Source organism: Ascaphus truei, chromosome 4, assembly GCF_040206685.1.
Source record: "Ascaphus truei isolate aAscTru1 chromosome 4, aAscTru1.hap1, whole genome shotgun sequence".
Taxonomy (NCBI): Eukaryota; Metazoa; Chordata; class Amphibia; order Anura; family Ascaphidae; genus Ascaphus; species Ascaphus truei.
This window is the reverse complement of record NC_134486.1, coordinates 221,179,126-221,200,934: the sequence shown is the minus strand read 5'-3', so window position 1 is coordinate 221,200,934 and position 21,809 is coordinate 221,179,126. Positions and strand designations below refer to the sequence as shown.

At 50.0% G+C, this 21,809-nt stretch overlaps 1 protein-coding gene across 5 annotated transcripts in view; it reads right to left on the bottom strand.

Annotated features, from left to right (window-relative positions):
* Positions 1-21,809, bottom strand: part of KIF25 (kinesin family member 25) — a 205,931-nt gene that overhangs the window by 44,279 nt on the left and 139,843 nt on the right. For all 5 annotated transcript variants that reach the window (XM_075596912.1, XM_075596916.1, XM_075596915.1 and 2 more), the window contains one exon: positions 14,024-14,178. In XM_075596912.1, coding sequence (XP_075453027.1) covers positions 14,024-14,178 — 155 coding nt within the window. The remainder of the gene's footprint in view (positions 1-14,023; positions 14,179-21,809) is intronic.

Here is a 21,809-nt window from a genome sequence, read left to right as displayed (position 1 = left end):
TGATGTCATCCAGATAAACGAGGCATTCTCGGGGGTTCATGTCCCCGATCGTCTTTTCCATCAACCGTTGGAACGTGGCTGGGGCTCTGCAAATACCTTGAGGCATGTGAGTGAATTGATAGAAGCCCAGAGGGCATACAAAAGCCGTCTTCTCTTGGTCGACTGCACTCATAGGCACCTGGTAGTACCCAGACCTCAAGTCCAAGACACTGAACCACTGACTTCCCGACAGGGCATTGAGAATTTCTTCAATTCGGGGCAGTGAGTACTGATCAGGAATGGTACGGTTGTTCAGGGTCCGGTAGTCGACACACAATCGCACTGACCCATTCTTCTTTCGCACCACAACAATCGGCGAGGCGTAGGGGCTACGGGATTCAGTCACAATGCCCGCTGCTTCCATATCTCGTAACACGTTTCGCACATCCTCCACGTCTCAAGGGGCAATACGACGAGATCTTTCTCGGAACGGAGTGGTGTCACTTAGCCGGTTAGTGTGTTGGGCATTTCGGCTACAGCCCACATCCATGTCACTCGTGGAAAATACGTCCTTCCGCTCTTCCAACTTGGCAGTCAGCCGTGCCCTCCATGCCGCGGACAAGGCGGATTCCCCGAAGTCAAAGGCCATTTTTGTGGGCTGCTCCATGGAGGCTGCATCATCTACTTGGGCGGAGATCATATCGACAGAGGTAACCGCGTATATCCATCCCAATCGTTGCCCCTAGTCTAAAGGCATGGGATAGGGAGAGGTGTTGTGAACATATACCTTGACGTTCAGAGGCATTTCACCCTTCCATTCTCGGATCTCAGGCCCAAGTCGGCAACCCCGATAGGCATCCTCTTCGGGCACACTCTCTAAGGAGAAGAGCTGATTGGCCTCGTCTCGTTCTGGATAGCAGCATTCCGCCCACATAACTTCTACTCCCCCTGGGGGAATCACGGTCACTCCATTGTGAGTATTGAATAAGTCGCCGTATTCTACTTCATCCAGACTCGGCGGCTCGTCTTCCGTCATACTGGATTGTATGGGTAGAGCCGAGAGGGTTAATTCACAAGCCTCTTTCAAGTATGCTCGGAACACTGCCCGTACCACATCGGTATTTGTTCCCAAGATAATTGGGGCACTGGGATGCTCCTGAGGTTCGGGCCATATTAGCACCTCCACATTGGATGGGACTTGCCAGTGTTCAATTGTAGTATGGCTAGCCGAAGTTTCACCACGCCGTCAATGGGGTAGGCCTCCTGACTAAGTCCCCAGAGTTTCATTGCGTCCGCAGTTTGCAATGGCAGGTGACTCAGATGTTGAGCATAGAACGAGCGATACACAATGGTCACCTGAGATCCGGTGTCCAACAAGGCAGTTGCGTAAATGCCTTCCACGAGGATGCGTATAAGAGCAGCTGGTCCCACCCGAATGTAGGCGTCTGTGGTTACGGCTTCTCCACTGCTTGGTGGGGCCCTTGGACGAAGAAGGAGTTTCTTCCGTCTGCGCCGTGCAGGTCATGGCTTTGGGTGGGTCGGTCCTGACCTTTCTTGTCCCTGTGCAAGTCTTAGCGAAGTGCCCTTCTTGGCCGCACCTGAAGCAACCTTGACCCCCCGGAGAGGTCCCAGTCCTGGATGCCGCCGACTCCCTCTTGGGGAAGTGTAGTGCAGCAATAGGAGTTTTATGAACAGGGGAATCCTCCTCACCTTCAATCTCTTTGGCCTTTGCGATCGCTGCTCTCTTTAGTTCATCTTGAGGATGTCCTTTGGTCGAAGTACTGGACTTTTCTCGTCTCGTAGAGTCACTCAGTAGCTTTGGCCGGTGCAACCGCAGATTACCTTCGTGAGCGAGTACTTTATCCATCAACTCTTCGAAATCTAGAGGCTGATCTGGAGAGAGAGTACAGCTGACTCGTATCGCCACCGGATGCATGGGCAGGGTGCCCTGCAGAAGCTGCTGGACTCGCATGCCATCAGCTTGGGCTGCCGGAATAACCTCCTTCTTTACCAGAGGACATAGAGCCAACTGGATCTGACGAAGAAACTCTGACACTTCTTCTCCTTCAACTTGCTTGAGCGAGTAGAATTTGGCCAGTAATGACACGGCGTCCTTAGGAACCCCATATGTCCGGGTTAGGGCCTGGATCAGGGCTGCCGCGTCAGCGTTAGGGTGTTTACTGTCATAAAATTGCACCATATGCGTAGCAGGGGGTCGTAAGCACTCAACAATCCGTTGCCGTTTTACTGTATCAGAACAAGTCCACTCAGGGAGCACGTGTTCCGTGAGGTCTTTCCATTCCTCAAATTTTGCCTCACCCGCCGGCGTGGGTCTATTCCCGGAGAATATCTTGAGCTTGCGGTATTGATTAGAATGAGAGGCCTGGCTCAGAGCTTCTATTAGCTGAGGTAGGATCCTTCCCATCGCTGGATCCACCTGTAAGGACTTAGGGGCCCGGGAGGGTATACTGGTTGGACGTCTGGTACTTGTCTGTCTTTCAGGGGACGAATACACGGAGGGTGGGGGCCCATTCTGGAGAGGGGTCTCCACAGGGAACCAGGACTGAAAATTACCATGGGTATCAGTGGCTCTGAATATAGCAAGGACTGTCCTGGGAGTAACGCGTCATATTTCCCGGGAGCACGGGAGGGTCCCGGTGTGGCTTCGGGAGAGGGTATGGGAGCCTGCAGTGCCCTAGGTAATTCTGAGAAAATGACAGGACACCCCGGAGGCAAGGCTCCCGGAAAGTGTAGGGCGGCAGGGGTGATACTGTCCCTTACTTCACCAGAACGGGTTGCTATAAGGAGTATGTACCAGCGGTATGTGGGGTTCCATTTCTGCCCTATTTGGCAGGCTTGCGCAAACCCGGGAAGGGATCTGACCCGATTAAGGACTTCTTGAGAGGGGATGCCTGCTGGCACATCCTCCACCGTGAGCACATGGTGGGGGGACTCGTCTAGTTCCAGCGCCCAGTCACGCACTTGTTGCTTAGATGGTGAGAACATGGTAATGACTGCAACAGCTCTATTTAGACTTTAATAGAGCACCCCAGGTCTGAGATCTCAGCAGCGCCTCCAAATGTAACACCTTTTGCCCCCCCCTATCGCAGATGGGGACCATGTGGGGAAATACAATTGTGTTACTGGGTGTGGTGCGTTACCTGATAGGCTCACAGAAGGCCTGAACCTCCGCCACTGGGAGCCTGGGGTTACCTTATCATTCGTTGAACACAGCGCCTCCACCTGTAAGGGCTCCCACCTTAGTGGGATGGTCCTCTTACAGGAACCACAATAATAAAACACGCACACAATGTATGCTAATAACTGTTTACTATTGCTAATACTAATAACTTCGGCACCTGTACCACACAGAATAATGCATATAGCCATACACATAGAAGTGCACCGGGTGCACACATCACCATAAATATTCCCTCCCCCAAAGTACTTGGGTGCTGGGCACCAATCCCCTGATGTCCCTTTATGTCCACACCCACTCAATGTGTTGGAGATAGCTCTACCCCTTGAAGTGTTAGTGCACTACTAAAGTTACCTGCCCAGGCTCCAGCCCATGGGTGCCGCTATTCAACTGGGTTTGGATCCGCCTGATCCGCCGTGATGTCCTCCTACGCGTGGGGTAAATTCCGGCGTGGATAATATCACCGCTGTCCGCACCGTCTGTACCTTGGTGGGAATCCGTCTGCAGCTGGCAGGCCGCAGTCGCTGATTGGCGTGGCCTCCGTGAAGATAGTCTATATATATATATATATATATATATATAAGTCACTGAGAAGATAGTCTTTATATATAGAGGGGTATGTGCCCAGACCCAGAAATCAGGCGGCGCACCACAGAGGGTATCTTTACTTAACCAAATAGCTAAAGGGGCAGATCTCCTTCTCTAAGGCCTGTCCCTGAAGCAACCAACAAACTGGGGCAAGGGTAACCTTTAGCTGGGGCCTTTGGGGGGTTATCTGACCTAGTGCAAGGGGCTACTGCTCTCCTGCATCCTCACTCACCAGCTCCCTGCTCCAACTGCCAACTGCCAAATGTATCTAAAAGCAACTGCCGAAAATCCTTGAGCCCTATTGGCTGTTCTGGGTCACCTGGGGCTTTCCTCCCTAGGCCTCATGGGAGTTGTAGTCTCGTGGAGGCTGCTGTAACATTGGGGCCGCGTGCGCGATTACACTGCGCATGCGCGACTTTGGAATGGCCACCGTAACTCCCGCACTTACGACTACTGTGCCCGCGCTTGCAAACCATCATGGCGGCCCTTGCTAGCCGGATGCGCCGCCGAGCCTCCTGAAGCTCAAAACGCTCCCACCTTCGGCCCCCACCTTTGGAAACAGCCGGCGGGGCCGTCGCTGGGTCCGGCGGCATCCGCGACTGCGCTGAGGCAAAGGAGGGGGTCTCTGGGAGCCAGAGGGGACCAGGGCTAGACACTCCCCCTGGTAAAATCCCAACGACCTTGCTTGGGTAGCAACTATAACAGAAATTATATTAAAATAAAATGCAGTACAATTATATAACTTAACACCGTGCAATGCTCTACATGAGATTACACAATTGCGTGAACATCACAATAACGGCCTGTATCTTGGCCCGAGACCACTGCTGAACCTCATAGTGGGGTGCCCCAACTGAATCGTAAGCTACCCGATTGGGAGGGTGCCTCATTCTTTGGCTTCTGCGAAGCTCTGGCTCTACTTCTTCTGGAGAGTAATGTGCATAGTCCTGAGGCTCAGCCTCTCCCATTGAGGGTATAAATGTCTCTGAAAAGTCTGTTTGGGGCATGAAGCATGGGCTTCGAGGATCCAGGGTCTACTCATTGGAGTTCCTTTATGAAAAGTTGTTTGTTGAGGCCCTTTACCCGTAGCTCCACCGGGAGGTGCCGCAGAGTGTTGGGGTTCCCTTTGAGAGGGGCTTTCCATTCTGACCGGACTAGTTTCCTCATTAGCTTCTACTGGTTCTAACTCTCCACCTAATGATGTAGTCGGTATCTCTGTATCTCCTTCCTCCATTTGTGGAATAGGGAGGAGGTGATTTCGATGCCAGCTTTTTACCCGGCCATCACTGTCTTTTACACGATATACCGGGAGCCCTGGCATTTGTGATTCGACTTCAAAGACTCGTCACGCCAGCGATCAGCCAGTTTGTGTTTGCCGGGTACTCCTAGGTTTCGGAGTAGAACGGCATTGCCAGGACGAATCTCCCGATGGCGGACCTTATGATCATAACGTCTTTTGTTATCAGCGTTCAAACGAGCAGAAGCTTTCTCAGCTAACTGCTAGGCGTTTTGCAGACTGTCTTGTAGCCTTTGTACGTATCGGAAGTGCGTCATGTTGGGTACCCCCATCGGTAGATACCCGCAGACGAATATCCACCGGAAGTCTTGCTTCTCGCCCGAACATCAAGAAATAAGGAGTGAACCCTGTGGACTCATGGCGGGTGCAATTGTAGACATGCACCAAAGATTCCACATGTTTGCTCCATTCTCTCTTCTGAGATCCTTTTAACGTGCCGATCATGTCCAGGAGATTACGGTTGAATCTCTCAGGTAAGGCGTCTCCCTCTGGGTGGTATGGTGTGGTTCGAGACTTAGAAATGGATAGTAGCTTAAGCAGTTCTTTAATGATGTTGCTTTCGAAGTCCCGACCTTGATCTGAGTGCAGACGGTTTGGCAACCCGTACTGAATAAAGTACCGTTCCCATAGGACTTTAGCTACCGTGATGGCCTTCTGGTCTTTGGTGGGGAAGGCCTGAGCGTAGCGAGTATAATGATCGGTGATAACCAATACATTACTGATGCCTCGGGTGTCAGGTTCAATACACAGAAAGTCCATGCACACCAAGTCCATGGGACCCGAGCTTTTCAGATGAGCCATGGGGGCGGCTCTGGTAGGGCGGGTCTTGCGCTGGGTACATCGGGAGCACCGACGACAGTGTCGCTCCACTGATTCACGCATCCGTGGCCAGAAGAACCGATCACACACCAACCCAAAAGTCTTTTCTACACCCAGATGGCCATGTTCATCGTGTAAGGCTTTCAGGACCATATATTGTAGATTTCGGGGTAGGACCAATTGCTTCCTTTCGGGATGGTCATGGTACTGAACAACCCGATAGAGTAGGCCGTTGTCCAGCTGAAATTTGTCAGCTTCCACATGAGGTCGCTGGGAGCACGCTTCAGCATATCCAGTTTGTTTTTCTGCACGGCTTGGCGGATAAGGCCCACTACTGCGTCCCTTATTTGGTATTGTATCATATGTTTCCACGAGATAATTTTATCAGGGGTGACGTTCAGCCCATCGGGATCACAGTAGGCAGCAGGTAGAGCCTTGGATTGGCATCCCAATGAATCCACGACACGTAATTCAGAGAAGGCCACATTATTCCCCACTATAGCTGCGGTGTTGCACAGGGCTCGCCTTCCTGGCCCAGGAATTTCCCCCCAAATGTCCTCATCTGGGGTGGCCCCTAGTCCAGGCCTTCTAGATAGGGCATCAGCTCCAATGTTTAGCGGCCCAGGCTTGTACTTCAAGGTAAATCTGTAGTTTGCGAGAGCTGCTAACCATCGATGGCCGGCAGCGTCCCGTTTGGCGGTAGTCGTTATGTATGTCAACGGATTATTGTCTGTACGCACTTCAAAGTTGACCCCATACAAGTAATCGTGGAGTTTATCCACAATCGCCCATTTGAGGGCAAGGAATTCCAGCTTATGGACGGGATAGTTCTGTTCTCTGTGGGTTAAACTGCGGCTGACATAAGCCACTGGTCGGAGACCGGCCGGATTTTTCTGATGGAGTATGGCTCCCAGCCCGTTGAGGCTTGCATCCACATGAAGGACGTAGGGTAATTCAGGATCGGCGTATGCGAGAACGGGTGTCTCTGTTAAACATTTCTTCAGATCAAGGAATGCTTGTTCACAGGTATCTGTCCATTTGTCATCGAACGGCGCTCGCGCCCATGTAGCAGGTCGGCCCGTATGTTCTGGGTATATTTTGAGAAGATTGGTAAGAACCTTGGTTCTACTGGAATACCCTTCTACAAAACGGTGGTAGTATCTGTAGAATCCTAGGAAGGAGCGTAGCTCCATGACATTTCCGGGTCTTGGCCATTCCATCACTGATTCAATTTTGGCGGGATCCGTGGCAATCCCTTCAGTGGTTACTATATGTCCCACGTAGGTCACTGAGATACGGCAAAATCGACATTTATCCAAGGATAACTTCAGGCCTTCTTGCCCCAGTCGATCCAACACCTTCATGAGCCGCGTTTCATGCTCCTCCAACGACTTGCCAAAAACAATGATGTCATCCAGATAAACGAGGCATTCTCGGGGGTTCATGTCCCCGATCGTCTTTTCCATCAACCGTTGGAACGTGGCTGGGGCTCTGCAAATACCTTGAGGCATGTGAGTGAATTGATAGAAGCCCAGAGGGCATACAAAAGCCGTCTTCTCTTGGTCGACTGCACTCATAGGCACCTGGTAGTACCCAGACCTCAAGTCCAAGACACTGAACCACTGACTTCCCGACAGGGCATTGAGAATTTCTTCAATTCGGGGCAGTGAGTACTGATCAGGAATGGTACGGTTGTTCAGGGTCCGGTAGTCGACACACAATCGCACTGACCCATTCTTCTTTCGCACCACAACAATCGGCGAGGCGTAGGGGCTACGGGATTCAGTCACAATGCCCGCTGCTTCCATATCTCGTAACACGTTTCGCACATCCTCCACGTCTCAAGGGGCAATACGACGAGATCTTTCTCGGAACGGAGTGGTGTCACTTAGCCGGTTAGTGTGTTGGGCATTTCGGCTACAGCCTACATCCATGTCACTCGTGGAAAATACGTCCTTCCGCTCTTCCAACTTGGCAGTCAGCCGTGCCCTCCATGCCGCGGACAAGGCGGATTCCCCGAAGTCAAAGGCCATTTTTGTGGGCTGCTCCATGGAGGCTGCATCATCTACTTGGGCGGAGATCATATCGACAGAGGTAACCGCGTATATCCATCCCAATCGTTGCCCCTAGTCTAAAGGCATGGGATAGGTAGAGGTGTTGTGAACATATACCTTGACGTTCAGAGGCATTTCACCCTTCCATTCTCGGATCTCAGGCCCAAGTCGGCAACCCCGATAGGCATCCTCTTCGGGCACACTCTCTAAGGAGAAGAGCTGATTGGCCTCGTCTCGTTCTGGATAGCAGCATTCCGCCCACATAACTTCTACTCCCCCTGGGGGAATCACGGTCACTACATTGTGAGTATTGAATAAGTCGCCGTATTCTACTTCATCCAGACTCGGCGGCTCGTCTTCCGTCATACTGGATTGTATGGGTAGAGCCGAGAGGGTTAATTCACAAGCCTCTTTCAAGTATGCTCGGAACACTGCCCGTACCACATCGGTATTTGTTCCCAAGATAATTGGGGCACTGGGATGCTCCTGAGGTTCGGGCCATATTAGCACCTCCACATTGGATGGGACTTGCCAGTGTTCAATTGTAGTATGGCTAGCCGAAGTTTCACCACGCCGTCAATGGGGTAGGCCTCCTGACTAAGTCCCCAGAGTTTCATTGCGTCCGCAGTTTGCAATGGCAGGTGACTCAGATGTTGAGCATAGAACGAGCGATACACAATGGCCACCTGAGATCCGGTGTCCAACAAGGCAGTTGCGTAAATGCCTTCCACGAGGATGTGTATAAGAGCAGCTGGTCCCACCCGAATGTAGGCGTCTGTGGTTACGGCTTCTCCACTGCTTGGTGGGGCCCTCGGACGAAGAAGGAGTTTCTTCCGTCTGCGCCGTGCAGGTCATGGCTTTGGGTGGGTAGGTCCTGACCTTTCTTGTCCCTGTGCAAGTCTTAGCGAAGTGCCCTTCTTGGCCGCACCTGAAGCAAGCTTGACCCCCCGGAGAGGTCCCAGTCCTGGATGCCGCCGACTCCCTCTTGGGGAAGTGTAGTGCAGCAATAGGAGTTTTATGAACAGGGGAATCCTCCTCACCTTCAATCTCTTTGGCCTTTGCGATCGCTGCTCTCTTTAGTTCATCTTGAGGATGTCCTTTGGTCGAAGTACTGGACTTTTCTCGTCTCGTAGAGTCACTCAGTAGCTTTGGCCGGTGCAACCGCAGATTACCTTCATGAGCGAGTACTTTATCCATCAACTCTTCGAAATCTAGAGGCTGATCTGGAGAGAGAGTACAGCTGACTCGTATCGCCACCGGATGCATGGGCAGGGTGCCCTGCAGAAGCTGCTGGACTCGCATGCCATCAGCTTGGGCTGCCGGAATAACCTCCTTCTTTACCAGAGGCCATAGAGCCAACTGGATCTGACGAAGAAACTCTGACACTTCTTCTCCTTCAACTTGCTTGAGCGAGTAGAATTTGGCCAGTAATGACACGGCGTCCTTAGGAACCCCATATGTCCGGGTTAGGGCCTGGATCAGGGCTGCCGCGTCAGCGTTAGGGTGTTTACTGTCATAAAATTGCACCATATGCGTAGCAGGGGGTCGTAAGCACTCAACAATCCGTTGCCGTTTTACTGTATCAGAACAAGTCCACTCAGGGAGCACGTGTTCCGTGTGGTCTTTCCATTCCTCAAATTTTGCCTCACCCGCCGGCGTGGGTCTATTCCCGGAGAATATCTTGAGCTTGCGGTATTGATTAGAATGAGAGGCCTGGCTCAGAGCTTCTATTAGCTGAGGTAGGATCCTTCCCATCGCTGGATCCACCTGTAAGGACTTAGGGGCCCGGGAGGGTATACTGGTTGGACGTCTGGTACTTGTCTGTCTTTCAGGGGACGAATACACGGAGGGTGGGGGCCCATTCTGGAGAGGGGTCTCCACAGGGAACCAGGACTGAAAATTACCCTGGGTATCAGTGGCTCTGAATATAGTAAGGACTGTCCTGGGAGTAACGCGTCATATTTCCCGGGAGCACGGGAGGGTCCCGGTGTGGCTTCGGGAGAGGGTATGGGTGCCTGCAGTGCCCTAGGTAATTCTGAGAAAATGACAGGACACCCCGGAGGCAAGGCTCCCGGAAAGTGTAGGGCGGCAGGGGTGATACTGTCCCTTACTTCAGAACGGGTTGCTATAAGGAGTATGTACCAGTGGTATGTGGGGTTCCATTTCTGCCCTATTTGGCAGGCTTGCGCAAACCCGGGAAGGGATCTGACCCGATTAAGGACTTCTTGAGAGGGGATGCCTGCTGGCACATCCTCCACCGTGAGCACATGGTGGGGGGACTCGTCTAGTTCCAGCGCCCAGTCACGCACTTGTTGCTTAGATGGTGAGAACATGGTAATGACTGCAACAGCTCTATTTAGACTTTAATAGAGCACCCCAGGTCTGAGATCTCAGCAGCGCCTCCAAATGTAACACCTTTTGCCCCCCCCCTATCGCAGATGGGGACCATGTGGGGAAATACAATTGTGTTACTGGGTGTGGTGCATTATCTGATAGGCTCACAGAAGGCCTGAACCTCCGCCACTGGGAGATTGGGGTTACCTTATCATTCGTTGAACACAGCGCCTCCACCTGTAAGGGCTCCCACCTTAGTGGGATGGTCCTCTTACAGGAACCACAATAATAAAACACGCACACAATGTATGCTAATAACTGTTTACTATTGCTAATACTAATAACTTCGGTACCTGTACCACACAGAATAATGCATATAGCCATACACATAGAAGTGCACCGGGTGCACACATCACCATAAATATTCCCTCCCCCAAAGTACTTGGGTGCTGGGCACCAATCCCCTGATGTCCCTTTATGTCCACACCCACTCAATGTGTTGGAGATGGCTCTACCCCTTGAAGTGTTAGTGCACTACTAAAGGTACCTGCCCAGGCTCCAGCCCACGGGTGCCGCTATTCAACTGGGTTTGGATCCGCCTGATCCGCCGTGATGTCCTCCTACTCGTGGGGTGAATTCCGGCGTCGATAATATCACCGCTGCTCCGCACCGTCTGTACCTTGGTGGGGATCCGTCTGCAGCCGTCAGGCCGCAGTCGCTGCTTGGCGTGGCCTCCGTGAAGATAGTCTATATATATATATATATATAAGTCTCTGAGAAGATAGTCTTTATATATAGAGGGGTCTGAGCCCAGACCCAGAAATCAGGCGGCGCGCCACAGAGGGTATCTTTACTTAACCAAATAGCAGGGGCAGATCTCCTTCTCTAAGGCCTGTCCCTGAAGCAACCAACAAACTGGGGCAAGGGTAACCTTTAGCTGGGGCCTTTGGGGGGTTATCTGACCTAGTGCAAGGGGCTACTGCTCCCCTGCATCCTCACTCACCAGCTCCCTGCTCCAACTGCCCACTGCCAACTGCCAAATGTATCTCAAAGCAACTGCCGAGAATCCTTGAGCCCTATTGGCTGTTCTGGGTCACCTGGGGCTTTCCTCCCTAGGCCTCATGGGAGTTGTAGTCTCATGGAGGCTGCTGTAACATTGGGGCCGCGTGCGCGATTGCACTGTGCATGCGCGACTTTGGAATGCCCGCCGTAACTCCCACACTTCACTGCGCATGCGCGACTACTGTGCCCACGGGTACAAACCATCATGGCGGACCCCGCTAGCCGGGTGCGCCGCCGAGCCTCCTGAGGCTCAAAATGCTCCCATCTTCGTCCCCCACCTTTGGAAACAGCCGGCGGGTCCGTCGCTGGGTCCGACGGCACCCGTTACAGCGCTGAGGCAAAGGAGGGGGTCTTTGGGAGCCAGAGGGGATCGGGGCTACATTATGATAACTTAATACTGTTCAGTGGCGTAACCACCGTGCCACTAAACCACGCAATGAGTAGGTGAGGGGGCTGACCGGTGCTGGAAATTGGGCTCGGATGAGGCAAGAGGCTGCTGCTGTTGCTCTCTGCTTGATGTGGGAGTTGGGCCATCACTGCACACAGGCAATTCCTCCCCCTTCCTGTTTCCCCACCCCCTGCATGGTTATGCAGCAGCACAGATGAATAGGAGTAGCCCTATCATCCCTGGTAAAATTCTTGAGAGCGGGGTGGTGTGGGGGAATGTCTGTGATTGTGTGGAGTTGTGTGTGTGTACGGGGAGTTGTGTGAGTGGAGTTGTGTGTGTGTGTGTGTGTGTGGGCGGGAAGTTGTGTGTGTGCATGAGGGGAGTGCAGAAATTGAGTGTATGGGGTTGTGTCAGGATGTCCTCCTGTCGAAAAAGCACACAGTGCAAAACGCATAGAGGTCACATGAGGTTGTTGCATGCTATTGATGGAGAATCATACCGGCAAAGAGAGACTTCGGGCATAGCTGATAGTCCGGACCCAGCCTTTACTCCAGCAGCATCCGTTTCTCCGGGTCTCAGTTCTCACCATCTTGTTTAACTAACCAATTGTAAGTCTTTTCACTTGTATTTTACATTGTTCTATCATCATGTAGTCCTCATTAGGACGTTTTCAATATACATATGTAGCCTAGCCTCAGGCCACTACTTATTTTCCTGGGCCCTACCAGTGTAAGTCCTGTTGGGTGCAGGCAGTGGATGGGTTAATTCCTTCAGAAAGGCCTTGTGTGCTCTTGCAGCCTTAGATACATTTGATATATCCAAAGGCAGGCCTACTAACAGCCAGAAAGTGTCAGCCTGGGGGGTGGATACTGGTTGGGTCATATGCTGGATGTGATGGTCTGTCAGTATCCAGACCTGCTCTGTTAAACCAAAAAGTGGATGTGTCTCTTTCCTCCCCCTATGGAGTTAACAACTTTCCTGGTCTCACAAAGGGACTAAGGAGGAGCACCATGCAGAAGGAAACTTGGATGGGCCTCAAGCCTTGAAGTGACCTCCTTAGGGAAAGCAAGAGATGTACCTGCTGTGTAAGATCTTGAGCACTGCAATAAATACCATGGAACCAGATACCAGTGTCATTCACTGTCTTGGGCTAAAGAAAGGTGTCAGTCTGGGCCATCCTTCTATCCAGAGGATCAATGCTGACTGGAGGCGCTGCAGCCACGAATAAGGTACCCTGTAAACCCAGTCCTGTTCTCCCCACACCAACGTGGAGCACTTAGCCCTCCTGTTACCTCACAGGTATGCACCACACCGCACAGTAAATATGGAGTAGCAGACCAGATCTCACGTAGGGTGGGGGTAAAGGGGCTACACATATTATACTGATTCACAGTTTTCTGTTTTTGTCATTCTGTTACTGCATGTATATAATACTTTGTCAGTTTTACATTTTTATTGTTTTATTTAAAAAGTAACTGTGGGAGATCTACAATGTGTGACTGTATATACAATATATGATCTACAATATATGATTGTAATGAAGTGGCTTAGAAGGCATGGAAAAGAAGCCGTGGGCATTTATGAGATATGCAATTATCACCCTAGCTCAATTTTTCATACAGAGAAATACTAAACAATTTCACACAAAAAAAAAAAAAAATACATTTTTGGAACATGATCAAAGTGGAGGTAACATGTGAAACTGTTCCTTTTTAATTATAACAGGAAATATAAATATACTACAGCAGGGGTGCACAAAGTTTTAACCCTGCTCCCCTCCATCTGCTCACCTCCCGGCTCGCACCCCCCCTCCTGCTCGGCTCCGGCGTCAAAAGACGTTGCAAGGTCAACGTGACATAACATGACCCTACGGCGTCATTTAATGCCGGTTACCATGGTGACTTGCCGGAGAAGATGCAGAGACCTTGCACGGGCCCCGGAACGTAATTTAAGTGCCTTGAGGGGAGTGCGCAGGACTTCTGTAGCTGCTGTGGCTGTGCCCCTCCTGGAACTTCTCCCGCCCCCCTTTGGGGGCACCCCTCCACTCCCCCACTTTGTGCAACCCTATACAACGGTATATGAATACACATATTAACAAGTCGTACTTCCTTTACCCTCCAAAACGATACATTTTGTACTGCTGTTCTGTACCAATGTGAAACTTACCTTTCATCTCTCTCTTCACCTTTACAAAACAACTTCCTGTTCCTAGGAGTTTTATGAATCTCCTCCCATTTACATCTAAGGAGTCCTCTTGTAAGCTAGTAAATAAAAATTAATATGCATACTTTTTTGATACATACCCACTGCATGGCTAGATGCAAAATATGTCTTAATGGTCAATGTGACGACTAAGTGGGAGCGAGAGGAGTGCGCATGTACCAACGTTGGTTGTTTAACTCGCAACTGTAATCCCTTTTGAACTAAATTCAATAACTCCACAGCATTTTCCACGGACCTGGAAAATAAGATGATGGTTATATTTGCACTCACAGGAAAAATGTGTTTACTAAATCATCAGACAACTTTAGCAGTGGAGCAATATAATGAGAACCTCATTTTAAACAGTTATTTTCAAGTTTGAGAGCAAAAAAACAATTTAAACATAACTTAAGGTTTAAAATGTATGTAACATTATTCAAATGCGTATTTCCCACATATCACTCTCTCTCGGGGATCTTCCCAGGTACAGTATCGTGTCTCAATGTATCGGTTAATCTGTTTGGGGGGTGGGGGGTGGGAGGGTTTATTGATTACAGAAAAATGTGCCACTCTCGCTCCCTCAAAAGCCCAAATTCATCTACCTTGGAGAGGCCAGAATTATGGCTGAGACTTCATGGGTGATAAGCAATCTCGCATCTTAATGAATAGCACGGTAAAAAAAACAAATTGTGCATTGAATATCTGTTTTCACATGGTTTTGACATGCGATTACTGCTTAGTAATTACGGCAAGATACATTTCATTGTGAAATCATCCATTTCAATATGGAAAAGTCACTATCACATTTTAATTAATAAATCCCTTGGTAGCGAGATAATTGTACTCCAAATTTGCCTCATATAATGTGTCAGCTCGGGATTCAGAAAATGTCAATAAGAGGCATTACATGTTGCACATGTTATAATGCAATGTAATTCTGTGTCATTGTTTTGCCAGTGACAGAAATTCCCCATGTGTTAAACCTCCTACCTAATTGAAGCTCACCCCCTCCCACATTTAAATGGTTAGGGGCTCACTCCATAGCATCTTCCACTCAGGGGAACTTGCTTGCTTGCTTGCTTGCAGTTTGGCTGGGACAACTCTAATACAGAGTGCTTTTCCTGGTAATGTACAGGTTAATAAAAGCTTCAATCAGACTTAGAACTTTGCAACTAATATTGACAGATTTACTATAAATCATTCTTCCTGTTATTACACAGGTTATTAAGAATTTATATTAGCGTTAGGGACCCCTGAAATGTGGTCTGCCGTGCCGTTGGCTCAGGGGCTTACAACAATTTTGGCCAAAAATGTCAAACTAAAAGACCATTTTACTTAATAGATATTTATACATATATGATTAGGCACTGTACCGTGTATGAGTTTCACTGGATGTGCTAAAACTGAGCTTTGTCTGTGTTTTATGTTCTGTCTCTGGTTTTAAATGAATTGTTTTGCCAGTGACAGAAATTCCCCATGTGTTAAAGCTACAGTTCAAGCAATATCCTACTGTACATGTGTATTTATTTTAATAAATCAGTTCTGTATTATGAGGAAATACTTGTAGCATTAAAAAAAAATTGAAGACATTCTTAATGTATTCTAACATAACAAGCATTTTTGTTCCTATATCAACCATTTACAAAGTCACATCCCCTTCCCCTTCCAAAATAGCATCACCTTTTTTGAGCCCTGCCCTCTCTCTAGCAGTGAATCAATTGAATCTAGTCTCTGCCTGATCACATGATTTTCCTCACAGAACTTTGGCTGTCAGTGCAGCAGAAGACTACCCAGGATGCATTAAGTGAACCCTGAGCCGAGTCTTCGCCGATCGATCACATGAGAATGGATCGATCGCTGACATCACTTGTCAGTGAGTAGATTGTATTGATGCACATATTGATTTTTTTTTTCTTTAAACGACAGTTTGAACTGTAGCTTTAAGTGGGGGTTAATATTTCTAGCTTAAAATGTGCACCAGATGTACTGTAAGAACCCGTTTCTTACATATTTCGCAACTATGTAAACACAAATTAACCAGTGACTCAAAACATACTTTGCATTGCTACATCAATTTCTTAGCTGTTAAAGGCCTGTTATTCAAAATGTCTAGGCAGCAAAACCAGTGCAAAAAATTTGCAACAAATATATACAAAAAATGATCCAATTGGTCTCTATGAGATTCCTTTTCTCATATTGTTTTTTGCTCCAGTTTTTCCCCAGATTTGTAGCTCTGTAGCATTCTCCCTCTCTGTATGTATATATATTGGTGAAAGGCAGGGTTGCAGACCTGCCTAAGACATGTGAATGTGCTCACAAGTGATCTTTTTATTTGCAATATGCAATACGGTGGAGGTTTCTTGTTGCCTTTTTCACCCACCATAACTTAAAACGTGATGGCAAACCCTTAAGTCTTGAAAATGCAAAGCCAGCAGAACAACCAACTTCATACTGATGATACCCATTAAGGTTGAAACATGTCTATGAAGGGTTTCTCTGGCTTTACATCTAATTCCCATGCTGTGCTTTAAAGCTGTGTTAACAGCGAGAATTAGCTTATATGGGCTCCATGTAACAATGGTTTTTCAGACAAAAAGGTGACATATTGTGTGCTCATTTGCATGTCATTTCCCAGAATCCCTTGTGGCAGTGGAATCACTGTATGCTGGGGATAATGGTGAAAGGCAGGGTTGCAGACCTGCCTAAGGCTTTGCTCCCGCTGCTTCCGACGGCGCGCACATGCTACTCACCATCTTCTTGTATCCTCCCGAGCCGGTCCCAGTCCCTCCTCCCTGCAGGGCTCACTGCACGCTGTGACGCGTCAGCCGCCAGGGGATGCAAGAGAATTCTAATTCCGAGCAGCGACGCGTCATGTGGTGTGGCAGTGAGCCAATGAGGAGAGGAGGAGGGGAGGGCATCGGAGAGGAGGAAGGGAGGGCTTCGGAGAAGAGGGGAGGGCTTCAAGGAGCGGGGGGAAAGCGGCGATTTGCCTTCCAAATAGACTGTGCAGCACAAAGGGAGCCCCCCTGCTCCCTCCCACAGACTCTCTCCTCATACTGTTTGAGTCGAGACAGAGGGAAGCTCTCCTCATACTGTGTGAGCCAAGACCAGAGGGAAGACACCCCCCCCCCCCCACAGCAGATTAACCCCTATAGTGTCTGCAGATGCACAGGGGGGAGGGAACCCCTTGCACAGACAGTGTGATGGCTCCGCCCCCCGACATCATTGCCATGCCCACCCGACCCATTTTGGTCACGCCCCCCGCTCCAGCTCCGGCTCCCTACAGATCGCAGATAGCGGTCAAGTGCCTCTCCACGCACCGCCTGTCTGCAGTGCGGGCGCATGGTCTGAGGCAGTGGGGCCTTAGCCTTAGACATGTGAATGTGCTCACAAGTGATCTTTTTATTTGCTATATATATATATACACACACACACACGTAAACGTAAAGAAAGCGCACCATAGCGTAAAAAAGCAACCCTTAAATAAAATGAAGGGGGAGGAAAATAAGTGCACTCACAAGGGAAGGGATTTAAAAGCAGTGGGTGAAAGATCACCAGCCAGCGATCCAATCAGTATAGAAACTCAGTCCCGGCAATCCTCTCGTAAGAGTTGTTTAGAGCATGTCCGCTGGGGACTCGATCTGGCAAAAGTCCCGATAGAAAGGAGACTCCTTCATATTAGGGAGATTAAAAATCTTGCGCCCAAATGTACACGGAGCAGTCAAACTCCTTGCGTGATGATGTAGTGCCATCATAGACTGAGCGACTATTGCTAAACACACACACATACAGATACCCCTACCTGCACAGAAACACACAGAGATATACCCACACAAACACACAGATAGACACACACAAACAGAAACACATAGATATACACATGCAGTGACAGGTGTTAATGTCCTAATTACTGTAATTAATGTATATTTGATACACACACACACACACACAGAGTGGCAGGTATAAAGTGTGTGTGTGTGTGTGTGTGTGTGTGTGTGTGTGTGTGTGTGTGTGTGTGTGGCCCTGGTCCCCCTTGGGCTCCCAATTTTGGACCCCTTACCTTCATGGTGGCTGTGGGTGCTGCTGGAGGGTGTGGACATATGCCCAGTATGCCAAGTGTTGCAGGGGCGGCTGGTGAGGCCAGCCAGTCACCAGAGGCTTCGCGGCAGCCCGATTCCACAGAGCGCTGCCATATTGTGCAGACGCGCGCATGCGCAGAAGAATCCCCTAACCGACAGCCAGTAGAGAGTTCGCGCATGCGCAGCAGGACCCCCGGAGCGACAGCCAATAGAGGGACAGGCTCATACAGGACTACAGCCCCCAGGATGCATAGGAGCAAGGCACAACTTGATCTACGGCAGCCAATAGGGCTGCAGCTTTCACCTGCACCAGATTTTTATACATTTTGCGCGTTTGCTGCCATGCTAGTTGGAGCTGAGACAAGGAAGGGGTAGGTTGTGTGGGCAGGGGTCTGTGGCTCCTGCACTAGGCCAGAAACCCCCATTAGGCCCCAGCTAGGCCCCGACTCCCCTCAGCTTGTGGTTGCTGCAGGGACAGGCCCTTAGATAGGGACACTGCTTCTGTAGCCTTAAAGTGAGGGACACAGCCAGGACGCGACTGCATCCTGATTTCAGGTGGTCTGGGACCAAACACCTGCCGTGAAGAGACATTGTATATGGTGGCACAATCCTTGCGGCACCCACTCACCATAGAGGCAGAGGCAACGCGGAACACCGTCCTGGATCTGTGGATCCCAATGACAGCATCTGTGTGCCAGGGTGTGGCATCACCCAGCAGGTACCTCACCACAACACGTGCACCAACCTACAACTCCATTTTAGTCGGCAGCACTGTCCCACACACGGGTGGGTGTGGGACTCTGAGGACACGGTGTTGGGAACACGGTGTGGGGTTACGGCCGTGCAAAGCCTGGTGGGTAGTTGGAACCATATATTAGCTCCATATAGTAAACTTGTTCTGCTTAACCAAGTGTGTATTCTATATTATGTGTCCTATAATGGGGTTATTCTACATATAGAATCCCATACAGGTGGAGGCGCTACGGAGCATCGATCCAGGTACACCCCAGGTTTCCAGAAGCGGAAGCTCAGGCCTTTTGTGAGCCACAGTGTCAGGAATAGGCGTTCTCCACGCTCCCCACACAGAGCACTCTTTCCCTCTAGGGAGTCCCTGGATGCACAACACAATCCTGCCTTACCGGCCTCCGTGGCTGCTCGCCCCTGCTGCCGTCGCGGGATCACTCCCCTCGGCGATACCTCTGCTCAGCGCCGGGCGGGCCCACACCCTCCTGCGTGTACACCTGCACCCTCCTCTGGTGCAGTCCACGCACGTACATGCGTTACGGAGCACGCTCACTCTGCACACTCTTCTTCCTGCCCCCCGGACCTCAGGCTCCACCTCCGCACGCCGCGCGGGCATACTCGGGTTACCAACAAGACTCACCTGGTTTGTTATGGCTGCACTAATCTGCAGTGTCTCCTTGTAGCTCTTCCTGTCCGCCTCCATTCCTGATTGGACCTCCCTGCTTTATCTAGCTCCTCTCTGCTCTCAGTCTTTGCTCGACATAGTCTCTGTATGGAAGTACTTCTGGATTCTCTTAGTGTTTTCTCAGGTTCTGACACGGCTTGAACGACTACCCCCTCTGGCTCTCGATCTTGCCACTCCTTGGACAACGCTCACTCTGGTAACCCCTTGAACACGGCTTGGACTACAACCTACCTCCGCTCCCTGACCTCGGCAAGGCATTCCTCACTCTATCTCTACAACCGGTACCGGCAAGTATTGTCTTCATTACTACACCAGGCCTGGCAACAATTTATACCAAACTCCGGACACGCTCCCTTTGCTGCAGGTTCGTGTATTACCACTTCCCCCTTCAGATCAGGTGATGGGACAGGTCTGCGGCCAGCACCGGCGTAACACACAGGTATTGCACCACACACACACACCATAGCTACACATCTCCCAAGGGGTGGGGGAAAGTGTGTTACATTTGGAGGCGCTGCTGAGATCTCAGACCTGGGGTGCCCTACTCAGCAGTTCAAATTTGTGCAACCCTTAGACAACCATGTTTATGCCCATGCAGCAACAGGTCCATGACTGGGCCTTAGAGCGCCACATAACTCCGTGTCACGTGGGCGCGCTGAAGAGGAGCTTAACCAAGTCTCCTGTCCTGATCCAGAACAGCCCTACGTTCTCCATGTAGACGCGAGTCTTAACGGCTTGGGTGCAGTCTTGCACCAGAAGCACCCAGAGGGCCTCCGGCCAGTAGTATACATCAGCCGCAGTTTGACTCCTAGCGAGCAAAATTATCCGGTACTCGAGTTGGAGTTCCTCGCCCTTAAGTGGGCCATCGTGGACAAACTTCATGATAATTTGTACGGTGTATCTTTTGAAGTGAGGACGGATAACAATCCCCTCACCTACATACTAACGTCCGCCAAATTAGATGCTACCGGCCACCGATGGCTGGCAGGGTTATCAAACTACCAGTTCATCCTACAGGGACATCGGCCGTTACGTAGCATACCCACAACACACAGCTCAGATGAGTAACGATATTATAATGATTTCCCATACTGTGAAGGGGTTTAATAGTCCCACTAAACGGAGAATTGCTTTTAGGGACTATAACCGGCGGAAGGCCGACATTATCTTTCTCCAAGAAACGCATTTCTCCCGCCTAAACCACCCAAGGTTCCTCGATAAAAGTTTTAGAACATTTTATCTTGCATCCGCAGATGTCAAAAAAAGGGGTGTGGCGATTATTATACACAACAGGCTCGCCTTTACCATAGAGAAACATTTCGCTGACTCTCAGGGTAGATTCGTGATCTTAACAGGCACTATACAAGGCCAACAAGTCACATTAGCGTCCGTTTATGCTCCTTGTGAGCAAAACCCCACGTTTTTCGAGCAGTTTTTCGCCAAATTACATAATTTGGCAAAAGGAAGTATCTTCCTTGCGGGAGATCTAAATCGTACACTAGACCCTGACTTGGACAGATGCACCCAACTTAACACTGCCCACAGACAGGACTTACTAACCATACGCGACGGCCTACATGTTTGTCAACTGACGGATGTGTGGAGAGAACAACATCCAACGGCCCGAGAATACACTTTTTACTCACACCCCCATGACAGATATAGCTGAATAGACTACTTTCTAGTATCAAACAGAGTGGTTCCAGTGGTGGGCCATACAGAGGTCCATGAGATCTCGTGGTCCGATCACGCGCCTATTGAGCTGAGGTGCATGTTGACAGGGCTGGACAGACCCGGAGCAAATTGGAAGCTTAACGAGCTTCTTCTCAAGGCCCCCGATACTGAACGGGCGGTAAGGGATCGGATAAATGATTTCTTCAGAGAAAATATAGGAAGCGTACAATCGCAAACCACGCTCTGGGAAGCCCATAAGGCTACTCTCAGAGGATTTCTCATGAGCATAGCTGGTAAGCGGAAGCGGGAGAAAGCATCCAAAATAAAAGAGCTGCAGGCGAAACTAACACTCCTCACTGCACAGCACTCTGTAGATAAAAATCAGCACACGTGGCAAGAATTGATAGATACTAAGGCGGCCCTTAATCTAGTGTTATCATCCCGGGCCGAGAAGGAGTTAGCTTGGTCCAAGCGCAGATTCTACGAAAAAGCCAACAAGCCAGATACCTTACTAGCCAATAAGCTCCGAAACAAGCTCCCAAATTTCCGGATAGCGGCAATAAAAACTCAGAGGGGTGATCTTGCCTCCGATCCGAGACAGATAGTGGAAGCTTTTCGAAAATACTATGCTACACTATATGATGGAGACAAGGTCACCCACAACCAAAAAACATCGGCTACCTTAAAGAGGTTCCTGTCTGAGGC